This window comes from Typopeltis vanoorti, chromosome 4 (genome assembly GCF_054136105.1).
Source record: "Typopeltis vanoorti isolate ZY-2024b chromosome 4, IOZ_Tvanoo_1.0, whole genome shotgun sequence".
Classification (NCBI taxonomy): Eukaryota; Metazoa; Arthropoda; class Arachnida; order Uropygi; family Thelyphonidae; genus Typopeltis; species Typopeltis vanoorti.
The window spans coordinates 61,785,639-61,811,505 of NC_143552.1; the positions used below are offsets into that span (position 1 = coordinate 61,785,639).

The 25,867-nt window shown below is 34.3% G+C and overlaps 1 protein-coding gene across 2 annotated transcripts in view; it reads right to left on the minus strand.

The window, feature by feature from the left end:
- Nucleotides 1–1,687: 1,687 nt before the first annotated feature.
- The window catches only part of Dek (protein), a 120,885-nt gene continuing 96,705 nt past the window's right edge, over nucleotides 1,688–25,867 (minus strand). For both annotated transcript variants that reach the window (XM_090391225.1, XM_090391224.1), the window contains 6 exons: nucleotides 24,414–24,598; nucleotides 21,310–21,439; nucleotides 15,858–15,925; nucleotides 6,987–7,070; nucleotides 5,975–6,043; nucleotides 1,688–2,996 (listed from right to left, as the gene is read on the minus strand). In XM_090391225.1, the coding sequence (XP_090247351.1) occupies nucleotides 2,985–2,996; nucleotides 5,975–6,043; nucleotides 6,987–7,070; nucleotides 15,858–15,925; nucleotides 21,310–21,439; nucleotides 24,414–24,598 (548 nt within the window). In that variant the 3' untranslated portion in view covers nucleotides 1,688–2,984. The remainder of the gene's footprint in view (nucleotides 2,997–5,974; nucleotides 6,044–6,986; nucleotides 7,071–15,857; nucleotides 15,926–21,309; nucleotides 21,440–24,413; nucleotides 24,599–25,867) is intronic.

The window sequence follows — 25,867 nt, forward strand, 5'->3', positions numbered from 1 at the left end:
GTGATTATGTAAGAATGAGGGTTAAACAGTTCAAAGCAAAGAGATCTAGCAGCTACCAATGAGGTTGACTATTGCGACAATGGTGAAAAGTTTTTTTTTTTTTTTTTTTTTTGCTTTTAGCAAAAGTAATGAAAAATGAGGAATAGATCTCAAATGGTGATTATTTTGAATATAGTCAAAACAATTCAGGCTATGAGGTTGGTTAGTGCATTGTCTGTTAACTGCATGCATTCTTCTGGTTAGTATTCCTATTGTGTGGGATGAAAATTTGAGTTTCCAGAAGGGACAACCTTTGTATGAAATGGCTAACTTACCTCAGATGGAGGAAAAAGTCCATAAAGATTTTTAGGGATGGGATTTGAACATGTATTTCTGAGGAGTCTTTCATCTATACTGACTGAGTCATGGAGGCCTTCCTAGTGGTTGTTATTAAATTATTTCCTGTACTATGATATCATTTAATTGTGTGGATGCAATTTTTACGAGTTATTTAAAGAGTCACAAAGATAGTGCAGATAGAGAAAGGAAAACTGCAAAACATGAAACTTTTTATGAAATATTATATTCAAATACAGAAGTCAGAAGGGGTCTAATAACTTTTGGTCTTTCTAACTAATCTCTATAGTTTCGAAGCAGGAATGTCAAAGAATTAAATAATGTTGGTATGATTAGAATTATAGTCAAAACAAGTAAAGCTCTGAAGCAATTAGACAATTTATATATTGTCTAATGAAAAATTCCTGTCTTTTCTATCACTTTGTTCTAAAGGATATCTTTAAGGTGGAGGAAATGCCAGCTTTCCACTACATGATCAATGACCCTTGTCTCCATGCAGCCCAAGTGATACCATTCCAGCACATGCCAAACATACTTGATTTCAAGGATACAACAGTAAAACTAGTGTTGTGGACCAGTTAGTGCATAATTCCACATATTCTGCTAGGCTATCTAGAGGTGGAGGGGGGGGGGGGGATTTTTCAGTATGCCATTTTTTGATATGCATATATATAAAAATGTTACTCTGATCTTTTGAAATTTAAGTGGGTTTTTCTCCTTGAATCAATGCAGATCTAGCAAATAAATAATTAAATTGGAAAGGCTAGTGTCTTTTAATCCAAGTTTCACTTCTTCTGGTGTTTTACACTAATGTCAAACAGTATTGCCATTCACATTTTCCCCAGTACTACTTCATTATAATAAACAAATATGATGATTTGAAGTTCAGTTTGCTCCAAGGCCAATTGCCCATCTGGAATTTGAGAACTGTCATCCTTGTATATTTAGGAAATGTTTACAACTTACCAAATTTATAAACGAATTTCATTAATTTAAATTTTAAAAAAATTGCTTTATTTTGCAATGTTTCAATATAGAGAAATGGACAAAATATCCAATACAATGAGGTTGAAAGATAACTAGGAACAGTTATCAAATGCTTTCAATAAACTGTAAGATTGCTCTTAATTATTAGCTTTAAAATAATAATGGGAAGATATAGCACACTCATAAAGGTGTCTTATCTGGCAAATGGAAGCCAGGTTAGTGTTTACTATCTATTATAGCTCAGTTATTCAGTACTCTTCCATGGTCAAATAATAATATAGAGTATCTAAAAACAACTATCATAAAATAACTTTTTAACATATAAAAAGATGAATGCTCTGCATTTATTAATCACATCACACAATCTGGGTGATACAATTTATTAGAAACAGAGAGTCCTACATGTTACAAAATGCAGATGAGTCACATTAAGCAATGACACAGTAGCAGAAAGCAACTATCCTTATCCAAAGTGAATTAATATGACATGAATCTGGAATGAGAACTACTTGAAAAAACTGATAACAAAAGGTAATGTAAATGCAAAAGTGCATCAGAATACTGTAGCAATGAACTTCAAGATAATGCTGATGGAATATTAATTTTTTGCTGTGCACACAACTAATGAAAAACTCACTTAAGCGGCTGTGTAGCCTATCCCATTAATATAACCAAGATTAAAATCACTCTTCAAGGATATGCCACCAGCACAAATTGAACTGAACACAACTGGACTATTAACACACAACTCACAATCTAAAATTAAATAAAATTAAAATCACATTAGCACCGTTCTTTATTTGTATCTAAAATAGTTGTTCATTTACACCGTCAATAAAAAACAGTAAATTTTACACTATGAATAGACAAGTATTCATACATTTTTGTCCCATCTTGAAAACTTGAGGAAAGAGAGAGGAACACATGCAAACAATAAATTAAGCAAGTCTCCCTCTCTTCCTACTATCTTATCCAAACTGCAGCAACACTAATTCTGACATATGTGAAGATGCATTATCATTTCAGAAAATTTATACAATGAATTATTGAAAACACAGAAATAAACATAATATATATGAACTGTGATAAACAATAAAAACAAATTTCTGATTTTGATTAACACTATTTAAATGCAGAATTTTCACATATATTCAAAACACAAATGAATCAGTAGTATGCAATTCATTTTTTCCCCCTTGAAATTACAGAAAAGCAACTTATGAACGTATGATACAAATACTCTTATTACAGCTTAAGATGATGCAATTAAGTAACTAAAACATCTAAAAGCATGACAATGCTGTACCAGACAACCTGCAGCTACTTTTTTCCCCCTTCACAGCACTGGTGGCATATACTTTTTGACACACATTACGCCCACAAGAATTGTAAAAATGAAAATGTAATTATATACAGGGTAATCCAAAGTATAATGCCAAGTCCCACAGTAAAACTGCCATCATCCATTAATATTACTTTGGTTATAGAAACAGGTTATCTTTTCATAACAGTGTGCATTTTACAGATGAATGTTTACAAACAGACCGATGTAAACCCAATTCTTGTCTTCTGGTATTTCCCAAATGGTATGTAGTTATGGTAACATACAGTCTGCATGTTGCTGGCCATGGAGAGGGCAGGCTTTTGGATCTTGTATGTGATCAGGAAATGAGCTAGCAAAAGACATTGGAGAGAAAATATACCTTAGACATAAGACAATTACTGCTGCACTTAATATAATTAATTTATGTATATTTTTATATCTATCAAGCTACCAGCACACAATCATTTATGCTTGTAGTTTATCTTGCAAATGTATACAGATCTAGAAAACATCTGAAACTATAGCATGGCAAACGTTCCAAGTGAATAGAATTTAAAGACATGAAAACAACAGAAGTCATCTCAACACTGAATGACTAACAAAAATTACTGCTTTTATTCTCCACAATCTATGTAAATAAATATATCATAAATGAGTGACCAATAATTTTAGTAATGAAGAAGTTAACAAGAAGCCAAGTTACTTGGCCAGAACAAATAACTGTATTGAATACATAAAGTAGGGTGACACATACCTAACAGATAGATCTGTTATTTGGTGCATGTTCTCAACATCACTGTGTAACGGTTTAACACACTTAAGATTTCACCAGTTTTCTAATCAACTCTCTTCTAAATATATCTTATTATTTGTCATGTGTGATCTCAAACTCATACACAATCTTTTAAAACAATCTTAAATGCATCACTCACCAACAACTGGGTCTTATTTTAATGAAAATCTTTCATTTTGTTTGAGTGATCACTGATGGGAATTCGGAGAAGAGTTCCCACTGTAAAAATTTGGCTTTCGAGAATGTCTTTGTCCAGAGAAAGGCACAGAATCCAGGATTCTCCCAACAGCCCAGGTGAGTGTTCAGTGACATATACGAGTCCATGCTGGCATAAGCCAAAGGAATTCAGATGTAATTATAACAAAGCATTGAATGAAAGAGCCAATTCTCAGAATGTCAAAATGAAGAAATTCAATTAAGCATGGGTTGGCAGGGATAACTATGAATCTCTTAACACAGATTTTATACTACTCTTAGAAGAGACCAATAGTTATCCCATGCTCGATTGAAATGAATTACTTAATAACGTGGTCCACACAGATTATATAGTTAACTTTTAAGGACCAAACGGATATTTTGCTATACTGAAATTTAGCACAGCCATTCATGTTGCCAGGACTTTTTGGAAGCGTATTTATAGTGAATGAATTCAATACAGTTGTGTTTGCCATAGTGATTTGATTCAACTGTATATAAAAGTGAAGATAGCAAACTCTTCCTGTATCCTTCAATTCTAATTGCCAATTTGCAGCTTATGTATAAGGCTTGATTTTATACTATACGAGTTAGTGATCTAAATACTTTACCCCCCCCCCCCCAATCAACAAAACTTTAAATTAGAGATCGTCCCCCTGATTTTGCCCTATTTGTCATAAGATAAATTGTTTTGTATCGCAAACATTTCACTTGTTCTTTGCTAATTTTCCCTGTATAAATTTTTCTTACTCTTCTCATTAATGCTTGCATTAGACCACACAATATGAAAATTTCTGTATAATTTTTGCACTACCCCCCCTCCACTTCTCTCTCTTTAATCAGTATGATTATAGCTCTAACCGAGCAATCACATTCAGTATTCTAATCAATCTTTATAAATTATGAAGTGTAGCCACTGTAAAGCCATGAAATACTTCACTATTTCATGTTTTTAATGGCTTTTCTACATCAGCTACTGGTATAATGCTGATTATATTCCTCTTAGAATACACTTTTCCCTAGAAAAGTGTATTCTATCACTTCTTACAGATATCAAAAATAGTTGTTTTTTTAACACCCCACCCCCAGAAATTTGACTTCATAAATTTTCATTTGCTGCTACTCAAATACAACACAACATAGTACAATGTATGTATTATGTATCTATGTTCCCACACACTGTAACAAGGTCACATTTTCCTGTGTTGAAAGCTGTGCGATAGTTAGTTGCACTTTCGAAGTGCAATGCAATTAAGTGTTGTTATGGCCTATATCTTTTGAATTCTTTACAAAATAATTACGAGTTATGCTGATTTACTAGACCAGAATGTATCGTATGATGTCTTCATTTCACGAACAGCTTCTTTAACTTTCTGCATCTGCCATAGGATTATTTTTCTACCATTGTAGACGCCTACATGGATAAGCTATGGCTTGGAAATGCTGCTGTCTAAAGAACTTTTCAGGCCTTCAAAAGAAGTGGTAGGCTCACATCAAGTCACAGAAATCAACAAAATATTTCCACAAACAAAGGAACAAATATTTGATATTATTTGAACCCATAATCTGTTGGTTAGAGTTTAGATGCCCCCCTCCACTAGCATATGCTCAATGTTTTCTATGTAATCAGAGTTTAAAACTGTATGATGCAGTCTTGAAAGGTGTTTCTAAATATGGCCACTAGCACTGTTATCAGCTTAATTTAGTAATTAAATGTAATGCAACGCAACCATATTAATCCAGAGTCTCTTATTAACTATTCATCTTCCTGCCTTTATATTATATTATAGGCTCAATAGTCCTTATCATATTAGGACCAAGTAACTTTCGTTTTACAGAAATTTAATTGGCTAGCTCTCATTATAGCCCTTCGGAGATGTTAGAGGGAATTCCTATTACTGTAGTATTGTGCCTACGTGCACTTTTGAGTAGTCTGTCAGAGCTGATATACTTGTCTTTCACACTAAAAACTACCATTTCTATATAAGATCAGCTAACTCAACTATAAGTTCTTGAATTCTGGACAGAATTTGAACTAAAGTCTTTCCAATCAAAGGGCATCTGTCATTATCAATTTTTAAAAAAAGATTATTTTTTATTGGTTCAACCAAATAAAGTAGTTTTTCTTGGTAGTGTGTATTGTTTCATGAACTTTTCATAAAAGGTTATAAGATAATAAAAACATTAATCATTAACAGCTCACTGGTTTTCCATGCCTCTTACTTACAAATATGGTCCATCACCATGTGCATGACACATAAAAAAATCTCACAGCAAAATTTTTAACCACAACACTTAAAATGCCTAACCTATGTTATTTCCACAAGCAATTTACTTACTGATTTCACTGTTGACTTAATGAAATCTTTTTTATCACTTAGATCAAAGTCTGGATACTCATCAAATACCTAAAATTAAATAAAATAAGAATTACTGCAAAATAGTATTCATACAAAGTAAATAATGAAGTCTGTAGACATACAACCAATAAAATTGTTTATATCAATTGGCAGTCATTGAAGTTTCACAAAATGTTTTGATGCGACTACCTAAAGAACTTACCTATTTCCAAAATGCTTATTAATACTTTTTAAATGTTCAAAAGAAGATCAGCAAAATTGCAACCAGATTTCATATTTAGCAAATTTTTGTCTCATATCTCGATTTTTTTACATTCTTCTGTTTCAATGACAACAAAACTGCTAGACATTTGGGCCACTAATGAGCTGGTGAAGAGCAAGACACAGCTGCTCATATTCAAATCTGCCTTCTGAAGGTGCAACCTGTTTCCGCCAAAGGGCTTGGTGTTTTTTTACCCCCATCCCTGAGATATCAACAAATAAACAAGATGGTTCTATCACTTTTTTTTTTTTTTAAATTTCACAAGGTAATGGACAAAACTGCCCAGACACTAAAATAAAGAGCCAAAAGGCTTCAGTTCAGCAATGCAAAATTATATATAAGTGGATATTGAATCCAGAATTATTTCAAAACCAAATGTAGAAACTATGAAAGTTTTGTAAAAATAAAAAAAAATAAGTTGACCAGAGAATTTACAGGAATACACTCACTGGCATTTACAATTTGCCTTAGCATGGACTACTTAGAAAATATAAACACTGCCCAAGCTTCTATATTTGCCATATAGCCTTTATATTGGAAGGTTTGAAGACTCACTATACAACCAACCATCAAAGTTTCAGACACTTATCAATCACATAATTTTCAGTTATCTTTTGGGTTGCTGAACAGTCAGAGTAAAAAATCTCTCTTAAAAAAAAAAAAAAAAAAAACACTGCAATTACTTATATGTAATATCTGTTTCAGATTAAGTTATTTCCATTCTCTTACCTGCTTAATAACTTTTTTCATTGTTATTTCTTCTAGATCTGCACCGTCGAGGATCTTCTTTACTAGTTGTTTTATTTCATCATGCTATATATGTATATACAGAATACAAAAAATAATAAAAATCATTTTTCTCCACATGTTGAATTTAATTTTTTTTTCAACTGATGTTTAGTAAGTTTTACCTTAATAATGTTCAGTAGCATCTTCAAATATGTCTAAGGGAACACAGTAGTCAACTGGTCTTGTGTTTGTTAAATGTGTGTTCATAGAGATTTAAGAAAGAAAATTTCAAAGACTAGCTAGCTAATTTACTGTTGGTACTTAATTTGTAAAATTAATGAGGCTAAGAATATGGGGAGAGAGAACAAGGAGCTGAATTTCAGGTCATATTACAGAAGTGGCCGAAATAAATCTTAAGATTATCTGTGTTGAAGAATGTTGGAAAGCAGAGCTAGAGGTTTATTCCTTTTTTGTGAGGCTTTATTTGACCATATGTCTGGTTACCTGAGTGCCATGGGATGATCCAAAAAACATTTACGTATAAGAATAGACTGAATGTAATAGTAAATTTGCTGTTATGCAAAAAACATAAGTTACTGAGGAAAAGCAGTTATAGGAATTTTTACAATACCTGACACAAAGAGAGAGAGAAAACACTGGATCATCTCTGAAATTTTGCTTAGAGAGCAACGAATGAGTATAATGTGTCGCCAGAGTTCATCATAAGCTCTATCAGTGCATGAGTACAAGTAGATAGATATTGTTTGAATAACAGTTAGTGTAGGCCTACTGCCTCTCAGACTCCATGAGGATGCAAGTGTCCCATGAGATACTATTTCAGAAAATTTGTAACTATGTATATTATTACTGGCTAAAAGAAGCTCAATCTGGTAATTAATCAGCAGAGTGAATCATTTTCCCTCAAAAGGAAGGAAAGAATGTGTCAGATGACTGTGCATGCAGAGCTCAGTGATTATGATTCTCACTCATTCTCTACAATCACCATGCAAACCGTTACTGTCGAACTTTTTTTTCTTTTTTGTGCCTAACAGTTGATTGCTGAGTGGACATCTCCAGCATGCAGGCTCTTGGTTCAAATCTCACTGTGATAAATGTTTATGACAGTCTTTAGATGGAAGATGATTTTCATTTACCTCGCATAAGACTGCCATGCTTAATTGGATGCCTCATGTGACTCAAAAAGCAGCATGTCTGATCTCTAGACCAAGAATCCTGGATTACCTAGCCTACAGTCTTAAAGTTTAAGCCCCACCACTTTTGTAGTGGGAATCATGTGTGTTTACTTCATCATGACAAGTTGAGTAACATGTTCTACAGAATCTAAGATTTTTGGACCAGCAAATACAACTATCAGTCTTTATCAACTTCGGAAGTCTCAAACAGTTTTTTTCTATTTTTTGATTCTCTTGATCCCAGAGGGATTAGAGGACTGAAATGCTGGGATTAGAGAACTGAAATGGTTGACTCTGCTGCTTGTCATTCAGTTTGCAAATAGCCAATAGTACATTCTATTGGCTGTTTGTTTTTAGCAAATATAAATTCAGGAATTTTGTCTTCCTTATAGTCTGGATAAAATGTCTGCCCTAGACTGCTCTGAATCCAAGTGAGGGTTACACTTGTGGATAAAGTGCCACAAGACCTGAATCCACATATTAAAAAAAAAAAAAAAAAAAAAAAAAAAAAAAAAAAAAAAAAAAAAAAAACAGAATACCAGTGATCTATAATTGGTTGGTTGCATTTCTCTTTCAATAACCCTCATGTTGCAAATGATAGTAAGCCAGTCTCAAATTTTGCCAAGTTCCTCTGTAATGAAATTTGGTCACCCTACCCCACAAGACTGGATTAACTATCCTATTATAACTAAAATTAGATTTATATAAATTACTTGGTTTCTTACGAGATGGGAAATTATACAACTTTAAGGTAAGTTTTATTAACCTAAGAAGTAATACAAGCTTGTGTCTAATACTCCCTTCATAAAGTTTGTTGATATGCTTTGAAATTGTATATTGATTAGTTTCAAGCATGACAGGGCAACTAAGGACAATATATTATTTCTACTAATTGCATGCATTCTCCAGTTAGTTTTTTGAATACGATTTTCAAAAAATAAGAACCTAATGCAATTAATGAGTGCTAAGCAAAACCACATTAAGTGAATAAATAAACAATAGAAATAATTATAATTCATCCATCAGCATAAATTTGAAAAATAAAAATAAAAAATAAATTGCAATATAAGCTATATTAGAGGATAAAATCAAAGTTAATAAAAATCAATTGCTTAAATTTTTATTTAATGTCTTAGCATTTGATTGAGCTACTTTTTTTTACAAAAAAATTAAGTAAAGATGTTTGAATAATGCTCTACTTTTTCATCTTGTCATGCAATTTGCGATAACTGGCAATCCCTTTATCAAAATTTTTGTGGACTGCAATGCTTCGTTCCATATCAGGATCAGCATCAAACAAAATTTTCTTAGCATGCTTAACGTGATTGAAAACTAGGTCACGTTCTTTTGCAGTTAGTTTCTTACTCGTAACATTCTCTTCTTGTTCATATGCACACTGTTCTTCCAGTTGAAAGAGATCATTCTCACTTAACTGTTCTGAATGGGAATCTATCAAGTTTCTCACATCTTCATTATCCAGCTCATTAAATCCAAGTTCTTTTTCCAATTATGCTGATTTCTTCAACAATGGTAGATCTTGGATTTTGCACACGATAAACCAACATAGGCTTGAGTTTAAAGTTGCCTTCTGCATTGGCTCCTAATAAAAGTGTAAGACAATCTTTAGATACTTTGTATCCTGGTTGAGATGCTGCAGTTTTAGCTAAGAAAGTTTTTGTTGGCATACATTTCCAACCAAAAGAGAGTAGTTTTGTCAATATTTGACAATCATCATAATTACCTTCCTGAATTATCTTTTGCAATTATTCAGGAAGCTTGGCCACAGAATCTTTATCAGCACTAGCAGATTCCAGAGTTATTCTTACGCTATGCAGTTCAGCTCGATTTTAAAGCGGTCAAACCTCCTAAACTCTCAATAAAGCTTTCACATTCCTCTTAAAATTTGTTCTCTTTCAATGATGTAAAAATATTGAGTTTTTGTCTGAATATTCCTTGTACCAAGAGGAATTATTTTTTTTTGGGTTACAATCCTCAATCCAGAGTGATAGAAGACGTTCCATCTCGATCATTACATGACTTCTATTTCGGGTGATCTGCATTCTTAAAGAAGCAGTAGCAGCATTTCCTTGTTCTTTGCTCTTATTTAATATAGTCCAAACAGCAGACTCCCTGTAGTTCTCTTAATGACTTCCAGCTTTTCTTCTCTTTTTATTACTGCCACCTTCTTTATCAGTCTTTCTCTTTTCCATATCAGGGATTGAATATAATAAACCCTTATACGTATCTAAATTAAAGCAAATGAAAGAAAAGTGATTGAGCAAGAGAACAGAGTTTGCATGTGCGATGATAGCTTTGAGTCAACTGGTGAGTGTTGCCGCCCACCACATTAACAAGTGCTGGCACTCACTGCAGATTGGCGACAAAAAATTGAGTAATGTAACACATTTCGCATAATGTCAAAAAAAAAAAAAAAGCGTTAACTGATTTAAAATTTGAGTTTAAGGATTAAAGGTAGACAGCTAAGAGGAACTGCCTTTAAGGATATGGAAAACAGACTGGGGCTTCTAACCAGATATCCAACTGAAAGATTGGTTGGCAATTTGGGACTTAAAAGGCAAAATATTTTAGTTATTGAGGTGCAAGTTTTAGTGAAGATGCAAATTAAATTTGGTAATAGATAACAGAATAAACAAATCTGACATGGTGAGAAGTTCTTTCTTATTCAATATGGATCATATGAAATAAGAAAGAAATTAGTTACAACTAGTAGAACACAAGGCAGCATACACACCAATTTTAACTTAGACACCTGAGAGTTGGTTTAGAAATAAAAACCGCTATCAAACACCAGAAACAACAGATATGAGGCTTGAAAAAACCATAGTAAAAATGAAGATATTAGTAAGGAACGTGACATTGTTAGCATTAAAGAGAATGTGCACACAGAGCTAATCTACAGTGCTGTGGTCACTTAAACCAAGAAGTTTTTTTTTTTAATCTACTATTCTGGTAATAGGAAGTTAGTAATAATGTAAACTTAATATATATACTATGACAGTACTTATACACTCTGCAAAAATACATATCTGGAATTTAACAATGATGACAATATTAAATTACTTCAACTGGACTATTTTAGGCAAAAAAAAGTATGTCCATCTATGCCAAAAACACTTCTTTCATTTGTTCTAAATAAGTACCACCATCACTATATATGAAACTGTGAGCAATGTTTAAGATACCTTACCAGCCAGCTCTTCTAGCAAAAACAATTTACATCCTGAAATAAATTTCAACATGGAAATAAAAAAGTACGATAAATTGGAACTTTTTGATATCTTACTCTCCTTCAAGCGAGCTACTCACCTCTTTCTACTTAAACCTGCCTTCACTGATCACTACATATAGCTGCATCCTGTCACCATCCCTCTCAAAAAATTGAAATCAAACTGTTCATATTGTATGCTCTAATCCACAGGATCTCAAGCAATAACCTCTTAACATCCTATGCAACTGAATAGCTTCTCACAACAAACTACACAGCATGTTTTCAACAACCTTGAAATATTTCAAAATCATTTCAAGAATGCTCAAGAAATAGAACCTAGTGCCCACATATTTTACAATCAACAACTCACACAATGGTTTTCTAAAGAGAAGTGATCTCCTTCACTACCTAGCATCTACCAAGTTCCCTGTGATTGCCACTTCACCTATTTCAGACAAAATGGACATTATAAGGAAAAAAACATTACAAGAACACCAGTCTTACATCATTAATAAGAAATCTGGCCTAATATAGAAGAGGAATGACAACAATCACAGAATCTTTTTGACTAGAATATGCCTACTCCACTCTCTTACCAAAAATTTGGGATAGTCTCATTCTCAACAATTCAATGTTCTATTTTGTACTTAAACTGGCTTGCCTGCACTGTTGACGATCTGCTATTTTTGGGTTGAAATATTTGGCAATTTTTTAAATTTGTGTCACTTATCCTTGTGATTTGTAGGAAGGGTCAAAGCTGTATAACTGAGAGGAGACCTCCACATAGTCTTTAAAGGAATGCGGAGAACCGACCAGGGCTTCTGACCTTATGTCCAATCCTCACCTTCTCGTGGTGCACCCTGTTGGGTATCTACTTGGATACTGAACGAACGAGGATGGGCTGGCAATTTGGGATTTAGCTGACCAAATTGTATTCTTATTGGTTAAACCAAAATAAAAAATGATGGTACAACATGACAAAATTTTAACCGGGTGGGGCGTCACCCGGTTAAACAAGGACCCCGTTGTTTTCGCCAGGGAACCAGGACGAACAGCGAAAAGTCAGCTACTGAAACAAATCTGAAAACACACCCCAACTCAACATCACCAGAATTAAAGATCGGTACTATCAACATAAGAAGCTTGAATGGCAAAGAAATGGAGCTACGTGAGGAATTAGATAAATAACAGATCGACATAATAGGAGTGATTAAAACAAAAAAAGACACAAACTGGTGAGATCTTTCTGAGCAATAAATACAAAATGTTATATTCAGGCGATGATAATAAAGGAAAAGAAGGAGTAGCCATAGTATTCAACACAAAACACGAGGCTAATCTTCTTGAATGGCAGGCAGTCTCAAGCAGAGTAATATGGGCAAATATGAGAATGGGGAACTGGACAATGACTTATTTGTGCCTATGGTCCCACAGAAGGTTCTACTAAAGTAGAAGTGGAGGAATTTTTTGAGGCTTTAGAAAAAGCAACTGACACAATGAAAAAGGAAAAGTTGGTCCTTGTTGGGGATCTAAGTAGCAGAGTAGGAAATGATTGTGAGACATACAAAAATATTTTGGGAAAATTTGGAGAAAAGAGCAAAGCTAATAATAATGGCAAATATCTGTTGGATTTCTGCTCAGGACATGGAGTGGTTATTACTAACACCATGTTTCAACATAAAAATGTGCACAAATTCACATGGAGAGAAGAGGCAAGGAATAAGAAAAATCTCATTGACTATGTTATTGTTGATAGTGATGTTTTCTCCCTGGTACAGGACACCAGAGTGTACAGAGGATTTGAAATTGGAAGTGATCACTATAAAATTGAATTTCATATTGAAAAGAATAACATGTAAGAAAGTTTTAAAGCAAATAAAAGTTGAGCAGCTCTCAGATGTGAACTGTAAACTAAAATACACAAAGATTATTGAAGAAAAAATGAAAGAGTTTGAGAACAGGAATCAAACCTTGGAGATTCAGTGGCAAGCCTTGAAGAAAGCCCTGATTGATTCAGCTAGAGAGGCATGTGGTGAAGTTATTTGCAAGGATAGAAAAATTAGAACTCAATGGTGGACACAGGAAGTTAAAGAGACAGTGAAGGAAAAGAAGAAACCATATTGAAAGTTCCTGGCAAATAAGTCAACTTGTGCTCTTAGAGAATACAGAGACAAATGTAAGAAAGCTAAACACTGTGTAAAACTAGCTAAACAAAAGACATGGGAGGACTTTGGCAAGAATATAGAAAATAAATATCAAGAAGGTGGCAAAGTCCTCATATGTCTTTTGTTTAGCTATTTTTTTTTCCTCCATTCCTAAGCTTCTTAGGAATGGAGGAAAGAGTGCCGTAAAAGGAGTTAGAGATGACAAAGGTGACATGAAAACGGAAGAAAAAGATATCCTTGAAGTGTGGAGTAATTAATTCGAAAAACTGCTAAATGAAACAAGCAGTGATAGCACAGTGGTAAACAGCACTCAACAGGCATATCCATACTTGTCAAATGTGGAAAGGCAGCAGGAGTAGATGATATTCGACCAGAAATGCTGAAGTACGGGTGGTATAAAAGTCATACAGTGGCTGCACTGCATAGTTCAGAAAGCCTGGACAGAGGGACAAATTTCCGATGATTGGAGTAGAGCTCTCATAGTACCAATATATAAAAAGGGAAATAAAACTGAATGTGATAATTACAGAGGTATTTCCCTACTGAGTGTTCCTGGCAAGATCTATGCAAGTATACTTGAGAAACGATTGAGAAGAATTGTGGAAGAAAAGCTGGATTCAGGCCAAATAGAGGCTATCAGGATCAGATCTTCACTTTACGACAAATAGTCGAGAAAGCATGGGAATATAACAAAGATCTGTATTTAAGTTTTGTCGATCTCGAAAAGGCACATGACAAGGTGCCAAGAGAGAAGCTATTCAATATGCTACAGTTATATGGTGTCAATGGGGGCATTATATCAAGCAATACTTAGTCTTTATTTGTGTTGTAAGTCAACAGTTAGAATTGAAGTACAGGAAGATGGTTAAATCTGGTGTGAGACAAGGATGTACATTATCCCCTCTGTTATTCATTATCTATATGGATCACATTATGAAGGAAAGTGGTATTAAACATGATATCAAAATTGGAGATATTAATGTCAGCTCTTTGCTTTATGCGGATGATGTTATACTTATAAATAAATCCGCTACAAGTCTGCAAAATTCTCTGACTAAATTGAATAACTGTTGTAATAGATATGGTATGAAGGTCAGCAATAAAAAGACAATGAAAATAGGCAGAATCATTGAAAATGTCAACTGTGTGGCGAATGGAGAACCTGTGGAACAAGTAAAACAATTCAGCTACTTAGGCACGATTTTTAGTGAAGATGGTAAATTCCATATAGAAATAGACAACAGAATCAGCAAAGCTGGTATGGTGGGAAGTCAACTGAATAAATTCATATGGAATAAGAGAGAAATTAGTCAAAACACTAAATTAGCTGTATACGAGACAGTGTTCAAACCAGTTTTAACTTATAGATCTGAGAGCTGGGTCAGAAGTAAAACACTTGATCAAAGACTAGAGACCGCAGATATGAGAGTCCTGAACAGATGGCATCAATGGCTATATCACATTAAAAACAAGGATATTAGGAAAGAACTTGGCATTGTCAACATCCAGGAATGTGTTAGCAGAGCTAATCTCAGGTGGTATGGTCACTTAAATAGAATGGGAGAGGAAAGATTAGCAAAACAAGTGTTCTCTGCCAGGTTGGCAGGAAAACGACCCAGAGGAAGACCAAGATATAGGTGGATTGATACGGTACAAAGTGCCTTAGATGATAGAAATATAAGATCTGATAATGTTGGAGTCTTGACAAGTAACAGACTGATTTGGAGGAAAATTGTAGATAGGAAATTAGTAATGATGTAATTTTTTCATGTAATACTATCATATCCTGTACACCCCTTGAGGGTAGATGACAGGAATTTGATGATGTTCTCATTCACACCATATAAAACTGCTGTTATGAATCCCCTGCAATCATATACCTTACTTGTTCTCTCATCTTAGATGGAATTTGAACTCAGATTTTTTAACCAAAGGAAAAATATCACATGGGAGATTTTTATAACTATTTGCACCTTTATCCTGTTAACTCACTGTGCTTCAGATGCTTTTTGATCTATTCGGGTGGCATGTTCTTTTATATTTTGAAACTTTATGCAGATAATGTGTTTAATATACATGCACTTTAAAATATTAATAAAAGAATACGCAAACAATAAATGAAGTGATGTAACTAATTTACACATGTGTAAGAGCAAAAGTCTTAAAGTCTACAGCAAAAGAAATTAATGTCATGGTCAATCTAACATGAAAGAGTAGTTTCACTCATCAAAACCAAGTTATTTACAAAAACAACACATTTGTTCAGTAATGTGTAAAAACTTACTGTTGGAGGTGATTTTGTTTTCTTTGATAAAGGCTCATCATCTGAACTTTCTTCGGCAGAATCATGCTCTAAAAATAAATCAAGCAAATATATCTACTCCAGAAACAAACAACATAAAAGTTCAAAATAATGCTAAGATGCTTAACATAACTTTTGTTTTATAATCACTCCAGATGTTAGATGAATTACTATTTCTTCATGTCTCAAACTTACAATAAATAAATTGTTTTGTTTTCTGGTTGTTCCTTTAAAGCATGTTTCTCTAACTGCAAAGCAATGATAGGTAAGGAAGAATTATATTTTATTGAAGGAAAAATAAATTCCCATTAAGGAACAAAGTAACTTAATATCGTTGAGTAGAATCTTATTTTCTTCTTGTGAAAATAATAAATACAATTGAGATTCTAGAAATTTTTGTTTAAAATTACAGACACTTCCCCACTCCAACAAGCACATGCCATTTTCCAGATTTTTTAACCAAGCCTTGGCTATTAACTGTTTTTCAGTTAACACCTAAGATAATGTTCTCAGCAAAAATATGTAATTACTCATGTACTGGCTCCACTTTTTTCATGGATATATGGGTTGGTTAGTCTCAGATAATAATAATTATAATAAAAAATATGAATTTTTTCTTCATTTCTCATAGACTGAAACATGTTAATATGTGAGTAGTTAATGTATCTGCTTGGATACTGTAATTAAACAGAGTAAAAATTACCTGACTAGTGAGCTAGCAGTTTCTCAGGCCCTGGAGAGAAAGCACTAATGACAGAAAATAAATACCAAAGTAATTACTACAAACTCCAGGATTCAATCTACCTCAAGACCTAAACAGATTTAGGACTGGACAAAGCTGCTATGACCATTTATTACATCTGTAAGGAATTTCATGGTTGTCCTTTTGAATCTGTGATGCTGTGCAAAATATGTATCATATCACTGAAGCAACAAATGGTGATTCAGTCAAACTAACTGTCACAGCCATCATTATAAATATTAGACTGATACTGACCCTTAGAACAGCAGCCCTGGCTCTGGTCTTCCCCATGGCAGAGTATTGTTTACTAGTTTGAAGTCGAAGTAATAACCATATGACTCTTGTTGGACACATAGCTTAGCAAAATAATGAGAACCATCTCTGTTACCTTAAGATCTACTCCTCTCTCATTGTTACCTGTGCTTCAGAAGAGAAGACGCTACCATTAAAGATGTAAATAAAATCAAAATAATGCGAACCTTCCTATACATCAAGATATCTCTTCTCCTCCAGCTCACGTGTTACCTTGAGATTGCCCATCTGTCTTGTGGAAATATCAGATGATGGTCCACAGGACTGGTGGAGAAGACTCTGGAATGAACTACAAACACGTACCTGATGACAGATCCAACTATCTAAACTCCAGCATTTAATCTACCTCGACACCTAAACAGATTTAGGACTGGACAAAGCCACTATGACCATTTATTACATCTGTAAGGAATTTCATGGTTGCCCCTTTTGAATGTGTGATGCTGTGCAAACTATGTATCATATCACTGATGACTGTCCAACACATACACTCCTTCCCTGGAGGCCTCATGAACTTGCATTTACTCAGCTAGTGCTGTCAATTGGTTAACCAAACAGTCAATGTGCATATAGTTTTGCTTATTAATTTCTTGTATTTTTACCCATATGCTAAATAAAACTTTTGATGCATTCATTGTTTCATTTAAGTATTTCAAAATAATTACTCTAGATATCCAGAATCATTTTAGCTTTTTTTTCATGTTGTTTTATCAACTTTGTTTACTATTACTGTACTTTTTCTTCAATTGTCTTAGCATTTTGCCACCTTCCTGATAATTATCTTGTATATTCTTACCAAAGTCTTTCCATGAGATTTTTTAGCTGCTTTTAAACACTGCTTTGCTTGCTAGGACGATTTCACATGCTTTATTTCCCAAGACTGACCTTTTAACTTTAGTCCACTGTGAAGTTCTTATTTTTCTATCCTTGCAGACTACTTCACTACATGTCTTGCTAGCCTGAATCAATGTTTTTCTTCAGAGCTTGCAACTGAGATTCCAAGTTTTAGTTATTGTTTTCAAATGCTTTAATTTTCCCCCCCATAAACATTTGTAATAGTTCAGCCTACACTTCACCTGTAAAAAGCTGTTCCACTTTAATCACCTTTTTTTTTTTTTTAAAAAAAGTATTAAAACTTTCTTGTATTTCTTCTTTTCAATGTGATAATTCATTTTTATCCTACTTGAAACTAAGTGATGATCATGTCCAGTTTTAAACCCACTATGTACTCGTGTATCCTGAACCAGAATGAAGATATTACTGTGAACAATAACACAGTCAATGAAGTTTTTCTTTGTCCATGTCCTGAACAGAAATCTAGCAAGTACTTACTATTATTATTATCTCTGCCTTTTTCTCCAAATTTTCCCAAAACATTTCTGTAAGCTGAGATCGTCATTGTTGGAGTTAAATGTTATTTCTTCTCCTTCCTTTCTTTGATCATTATTGCACAAATATAACATCCTATTTTTTTTTTATTTAGCAGTATCTCACCTACTTTACTTTTTTTTTGTCTCAGTACTAATTATATCCATGTAGCACCTCACTACTTCAACTTCTTTTCCACTGATATGATGGTGCCTATCTATAATTCTGTTGATGTTTGTTCCAGTAGCTGACTTTTCATTATTTGCAGTTCGTTGTCCAGATCTTGTAGCAGAGAGCTTTGGTATCTATCTTCCTCTGTCCATAGTAAGTCAACTTGTGAAACGGCTTATACTATGGGCAGACGGGAAGATCTCTGCTGATGCCTAACAACATAAGAAATACACTATGTACCAACAATTGTCCAGACCCCCCCCCCGTTATCTGAAGTTATAGAACATTTCAGATTTGCTAATGACACAAAAACCGGTGTACAGATAGTAGGAAGCAGTATTTCATTGTAGCAGTGGAATACAGGTGGTATAGCAACACGACATGAAATCAGTGACTTGAGAGAGGTGTCATCATGGACTGTCACACTGGTGGCATGTCCATACGTGCCATTGCTATTCAACTGGAGCATCCAAAATCAACAGGTGGCTGTGATCAACAAATTTGTTTTGCATCACAAGTGCAAGAAAACATCCAGGATGGCTGCTGAAAATGACTAACAGGGACAGGAGGGTGTTAAAACAGGTAGCATGCAAAAGCTGGCTACAATTGGCACAGACCATTCGTGATGAGTTCCAGAGTGCTAGTAACACCATGGTGAGCACTAATACTGTACGAAAAGAACTTAATTTACTGGGTTTCCATGGAAGAGCATGTGAACTGGACAAATGGCCAGTGGAAAACGGTACTCTGGAGCAACGAATCAAGGTTCACCTGTGCCCAATCTGACATCAGGGTTTTGATGTGGAGGCAGCCTGGTGAACGCTTGTTACCATAGTGTTGTAACCACAGTAAAGTTTGGTGGTGGAGGATAAATGATGTGGGATGCATTCAGCTGGTTTGGAGTGGAACCACCTGTCTTTGTCTGTGGTTCCATGAAGGTAGCTCAGTACCTTGATATTCTGGATAGTCAGGTGCTGCCTACACTATGGAGTTTTTATGGAATGGACCCATAATAATATCAAGACAATGCCCTAGTCCGTGCAGAGTCCTGACCTCAACCCCCCCCCCCCCCCCCCCCACACACACACACTGAACACCTGTGGGATAAATTGGAGCTGAGATTGAGGTCCAGAACAGCACATCCTCGATCTGAGATACTTTGATGGGGGAACTGATGTCTGCTGCACATTGGTGGAAAGCCTCCCTCAAAAGGTGCAGGAGGTGATCAAAAGCCAAAGGCAGACATACCCGATACAGTTCACCTGCTGGTATCAAGTGTAAATTGGTAAAGTGTCCAGACAATTATTGGTAGATAGTGCACATATGCTATACAAACCCCCTCCCCCACCAGTGTTTGCTTCTCCACACAGCATTCTAGCTATTTAAATCTCCCAAAACAAGAATGGGAGATAACTACATAATGAGATCATCAAGGTCATTCTGAGAAATATCAGCATCACACATTATGATATACTGCCATTTATCTACTAAGTGGACCAAATGAGATGTGGATAACTGCCTCTTTGGTGGTGTTGAGAAAGGGGCTTGTTAGAATGCATTACAGATTATAAATACAAACTGCAATGTAGATTCTCATCAGGTTTTAAACAAGTCTCTTGTTAATTTGGCCCGGTTGGCCAAGTGGATAGCATATCTGCTCTTCAGCCATGGGCATGGATGTTTGTGATTGTCTGTGGAAATACCAGTGGTCGGTGGTAGATGGCGCTGTTGTAGTTGCGGTCAGTTGGTGATTGAATGGTGGAGACAGAGTTTTAGAGCAGGTGCCCTCCCTCGATGAGTCCTTGGACTCCCTGGAGGTGTCAAATAATAATAATCGAGATTACGGATTAAGGCTGAAGCAACTAAGGCTATGAGGTTAGTGTATTTTGTTTGTAAATTGCATGTGCTCCTCTGGCAGGTTTGTTTCTTTTGTGGGATGAAAAACTAGTTTCCAGAAGGGAAATCATTCCACCTCTGTATGAGATGGATAACTCACCTTCAGTTGAAAAATCATTACAAAAGGTTCTTCAAGTCCTAAATCTTTCCAACCAAAAGGCATCAGTGATATCAAATGAGCTATGGGGGCTCATATAGTTTTGCAAGAACACCTTAATATCATCAAAGTCCTCTTGCAGAATCATAATTTCATGTTTTTTCAGTAGCTGACTTTTCAATGTTTGCCTTGGTTACCCAACAAATACAGCAGTTCTTATGTAAAGCTGGACAATGTCATACCATCTAACTGTTTTGTACAATCAGATTCCTGTAGTTTCAGTCAATAGAGAGTACAGTTCAGTCAGACAGGCCCTAAAGAACTAGTCCCATCCCTGTTCATTTCAGCATCTAGATGGATATCCAGTACCAGAGCAATGTGAATGTAGATATTAGATCAGAACTTCCAGTTATGTTCTAACCATTAAGCAATCACACTAGTTTTGTCAGATCCAAATGAAACTCCAGATCATTACAGGATTCCATTTCAAATATGGATTAAGAAATGGAATTCTTGTATCAATTGCACTTGGTATGGTTACATCATCATAATAGCAGTGGTATTTAAGGAAATACCGCATGTAGCAGATTTGCTAGTTATATGTGTAATTTCAAATGAAATTTAGTCTAATATAAATTTTTCAATGTCAAAATTTCATTTAGGAACCTCCACATTAATACAGAAAAATTACACCTAGATTTTTTTTTTTTTTTTTTTTTTTTTTTTTTTTTTTTTTTTTACAGAGAGACTAGTAATAACTAGTGTTACTATTTAAATAAATATATTTTAACAACTATTTCTTTTTATCACAAGCAATGTCATTAATCTTTATTGAATGCATTACTTACCTTTTTTGACCTTTTTTGAAGGCTTTGTAATTGGTTTCTTTTCATCGTTCTTTTCTTTCTTTTTATCTTTTACCAGGTTTTCTTTTTTTTCTTTTTTATTTACATTGGCTTTTACTTTTTTCTTTTTAGGCTAAAAGTAAATAGACTTCTTTTATAATGTGCTTCAGTTTTAATCGTGAAAGTATGAGCTAACAGCTCAGACAATTCTGAAAAATTCAATATATTACTGAAATTATTCTATTTCAAATAAGAGACACAAGAAGAGAAATTTACTTAAATATACTGTAAAATGAGTTTTCTCATAGGAACCTTAGAATATCCAAAGGATGCCAATAATCAAATGCACTGGCTGGATATTATGACCTTCACAGCGTCAACGGAATCATTTAGAAACATTATTTCAATCTAGCAATATCACAAGCTGATATATATGTTATGTAAGAGGATGTGTCTAAAGGAAGCAAATCCACTGTAGTAGAACAGAACCGGGGAATATTATTCTGATCTTTTAAGCAGACTAGAAGAAAAAAATCACCTTTCACCAGGACAATGCACCTGCCCACAAAGGTGTTTTGGCAATGGGAAAATTAAGGGATCTGCACTATGAATTGTTGGAACATCCACCCTATTCCCCAGATTTGGCTCCCTCTGACTTCTATCTCTTCCCAAAACTAAAATCTTCCTCGCTGGTCAGCGTTTTTCTTTGAATCAGGAGGTGATTGCAGCTGTAGAGGGGTATTTTGCAGATCTTACTGAGAACCACTACAGGAAAGGGGTAATGGAGCATTGCTAGAATAAATGTATTAGTCTTAAGGGAGATTATGTCGAAAAATAAAAATAATCTTGAAATTATAAATTCATTTTTTCATTGTTAGGCCTATAAATTTTCTGACCACCCTCGTAGCTTTAACGGAACATGTGCACTAGACACATTAAAGTAAGTTTCACGGCTTACACATGCAACAAAAATTATACAGAATTTATTCAGAACTGCAATATATTTCATCCAGCATTACATGGACATTGCCAAGGAGATAGATCATTAACTACATTCAAAAGACGAATCAAATAATGAGTCATAAACCATGCATATATTTGCTAATGTCTCAGTTACAGCTGAAGTATATGGTATTACACTATTACATTCAAAGGAACAATTGTAAATTGTGTAGATTAAAAATTAAATTAAATAATTTTTTTTAAAATTTTTTACAAGTTTTGGGATGTGATCACCATTAACTTTTCATAAGTTTATTTTTTATTTTTAAATCTAAGCAACTTACTACAATTGTTCATTGAAACTCTAATAATAGTGTAATAGCATATACTTCAGCTGTGACCAAGACATGAGCTAATATACGCATGATTTGCGCCTCAATATTTGATTTAACTTTTGAATGTAGTTAATGGTCTATCTTTCTCAAGGTGTTCACGTAATGTTGGATGAAATATATTGGAGTTTTTGAATAAATTCTATACAATATATGTTACATGTATAAGCTATGAAACTTACTTTAATGTGTAGCGCACATTCCATTAAAAAAAAAAAACACATCTCTTTTCTGCCTATTAGCTAAACTCTGTAACAAAAATTACAAATTTTCAATCCATCCTTACAAGAAGCACACCATAGACCAGTCAATCTCCTCTGAATCCTCTTCACCACTTCCATATCCTCCCCCCACTTAAAAAAAAAAAAAAAAAAAAAAAAAAAAAAAAAAAAAAAAAAAAAAAAAAAAAAAGGGGGGGGGGGGGGGAGATCTGTGCACAGCAGTCCAGGGTTTGGTCAATCTCAAAGACAGATAACTTCCTTTTCTGTGTTTCTTAATAACCTGTGATCCTTTGGACTATTTTGCATCTGTGTGATATGTCCTCTGAACTTCAACTCTCTGTCCACAATAACTAACCCCCCCCCCCTGCCAAAATACCTAGTGTCACCTATTTCCTACAGCACAATTCAATTAATATAATAAAATACACAGCCAGCAATCTCTTCAGTCCATAATCGTAGACTCCGCCAGATCAAAATGACAAACATTATCAATACTTTGCCCACTGTCAGTCTAATTAAATCATCCTGAAGGATCTTTATATGGACATGTAGCACAACAACTGGATATCCAAAATCATTCCCTATATTTCATTAATGTACAAATGAAATAACAGCAGCCCAAGTGCAGAGCCTTATGGTAATCTGGTACTGACCATGCTTTCTCTGTTACCATCTGCTTGAACTCCATAACATGGTTAAAGCAGCATCTTGTTGAACCCTCTGTAGTCTAGTATCCAATAACGCAAAGCACGCCCTTTTGGACATATATAATCCTCTGCATTGTTGGGAAGAGCCACTATCCAGATCAAGAACAGAAGGCTAAATTAATGAAAAACTCATGCATGTGAATATACAAGTCGCCTAGTTGTGAAGATACTTCATGCATAAACTTTCCCATATTAGCAATGTATTATATTATATATAACCAAAATATTATATATTGAGGATGAGTATTAATCCTGACTGTGTTACTCAGTCAGCTGCAGTCCCATTTGCTTCTCAAGGCAGTTTCCTTTTATTTAGCTTCATGAACAAGGTTCCAACATTTCAGCTTTAGATTTAGTTCCTTTGTTCAATCCATTAAAGACGTTGGTAGTCTCCCCAGCCCCAAACTCACTTGTTGTAAGTCTATTGTACACCCCAATAATGAGGCCATCTTTGCTGTATGTCTCAAGCCAGTTTATCTCTTTTAAAACTTAGTTTATCTGTTTGTGAAAAAAACTTTATTTCAGAGAAATGTTCAATCACATTGGAAGTGAGACTTGACTTTTCTAATGAAATGCCCATGTCAGATTATCCTTTTCATTAGTTTCTGGAGGCATTTTGATATTTACTTGCAAATTCTGATTCTCAATATGCCTTTACTTGTCATAAGGAACAATATAAGGTTACAAATAACAATGCTTTTAACTTTGGACATTATATATATAAATATAAACTATATCAAATCAGCAAGTTTGCATCTTTTAACTACTTAATGGGACAGCTTACTACTGAAAACTGATTCTGCATTAACAGAATGAACTAATTATCAACAAAGTGTTGTAATTACCTCCTCATCACTCTCTTCTATCTCTGACTCTTCACTCTCTTCTTTTCCTGAAGATTCTTCATCTTCTTCCTCCTCTTTTTCATCTTCACTTGAAGAATCACTCTTCTTTTTGCTTTTATCCCTTTTATTTGATGCTTCTTTTTTATCCAACTTACGTTTTTTCTTTTCAGCTTTAGCAGAAACCTCTAAATGAATGAGGAAAATACACTAATTACAATTAAAAATATTATTATTACAACGATGTTGCTTCACAGTGTATTACACATTAAACAATAATTATTATTGATCTTTGATCAAGTACTTGAGATACAAGTATGTCAGGCTTAACAGTAATGCACATGTACAAAATATATGAATCACAATGCATGCTACAGTATGAAGAATAATTTTCTAAGGAACTAAAAAGAAACATTAGTTTTAATGTATTTATTTAAGAACCAGCCTAGTTAGCAGTGGATAATGCTTTCACAGTCCAATAGGTCATCATGGATGTCTGTGAAAGTGTTTGCTGCCTACCGTAAAGCCTGGCTTAAAAAATTTATTCATTATTAAAAATTATAGAAGCAACTACTGTGTTATAGTAAAACTTAAGTTTAATATAAACCAAAATAATCACTCGATGTTTCAATTTTTGGTTTATATTAAACTGAAGTTTAATATAAACCAAAATAAATATCAAGAAGGTGGTAAAATATTCTGGAGGTTGTTGAAGAAGCTTAGAAATGAAGGAAATAGCGCTGTAAAAAGAGTTCATCATCAAATTCCTGACATGTACCCTCAAGAGGTGTACAACATATGACAGTACTACATGAAAAATTTACATCGTTACTAACTTCCTACCTACAATTTTCCTCCAAATCAGTCTGTTACTTGTCAAGACTCCAACATTATCAGATCTTAGATTTCTATTGTCTAAGGCACTTTGTACCATATTAATCCACATATATCTTGGTCTTTCTCTGGGTCGTTTTCCTGCCAACCTGGCAGAGAACACTTGTTTTGCTAATATTTCCTCTCCCATTCTGTTCAAGTGACCATACCACCTGAGATTAGCTTTGCTAACTCATTCCTGGATGCTGACAATGTCAAGTTCTTTCCTAATATCCTCGTTTTTAATATGATATTGCCATTGATGCCATCTGTTCATGCCTCTAATCTTTCTCAGGACGCTCATATCTGCGGTCTCCAGTCTTTGGTCAAGTGTTTTACTTCTGGCCCAGCTCTTAGATCCATAAGTTAAAACTAGTTTGAACACTGTCTCGTATACAGCTAATTAAGTGTACCGACTAATTTCTCTTATTCCATATGAATTTATTCAATTGACTTCTTACCATACCAGCTTTGTTGATTCTGTTGTCTATTTCCATATTTAATTTACCATCTTCACTAAAAATCGTGCCTAAGTAGTTGAAATGTTTCCACAGGTTCCCTCATTCAAAACACAGTTGACATTT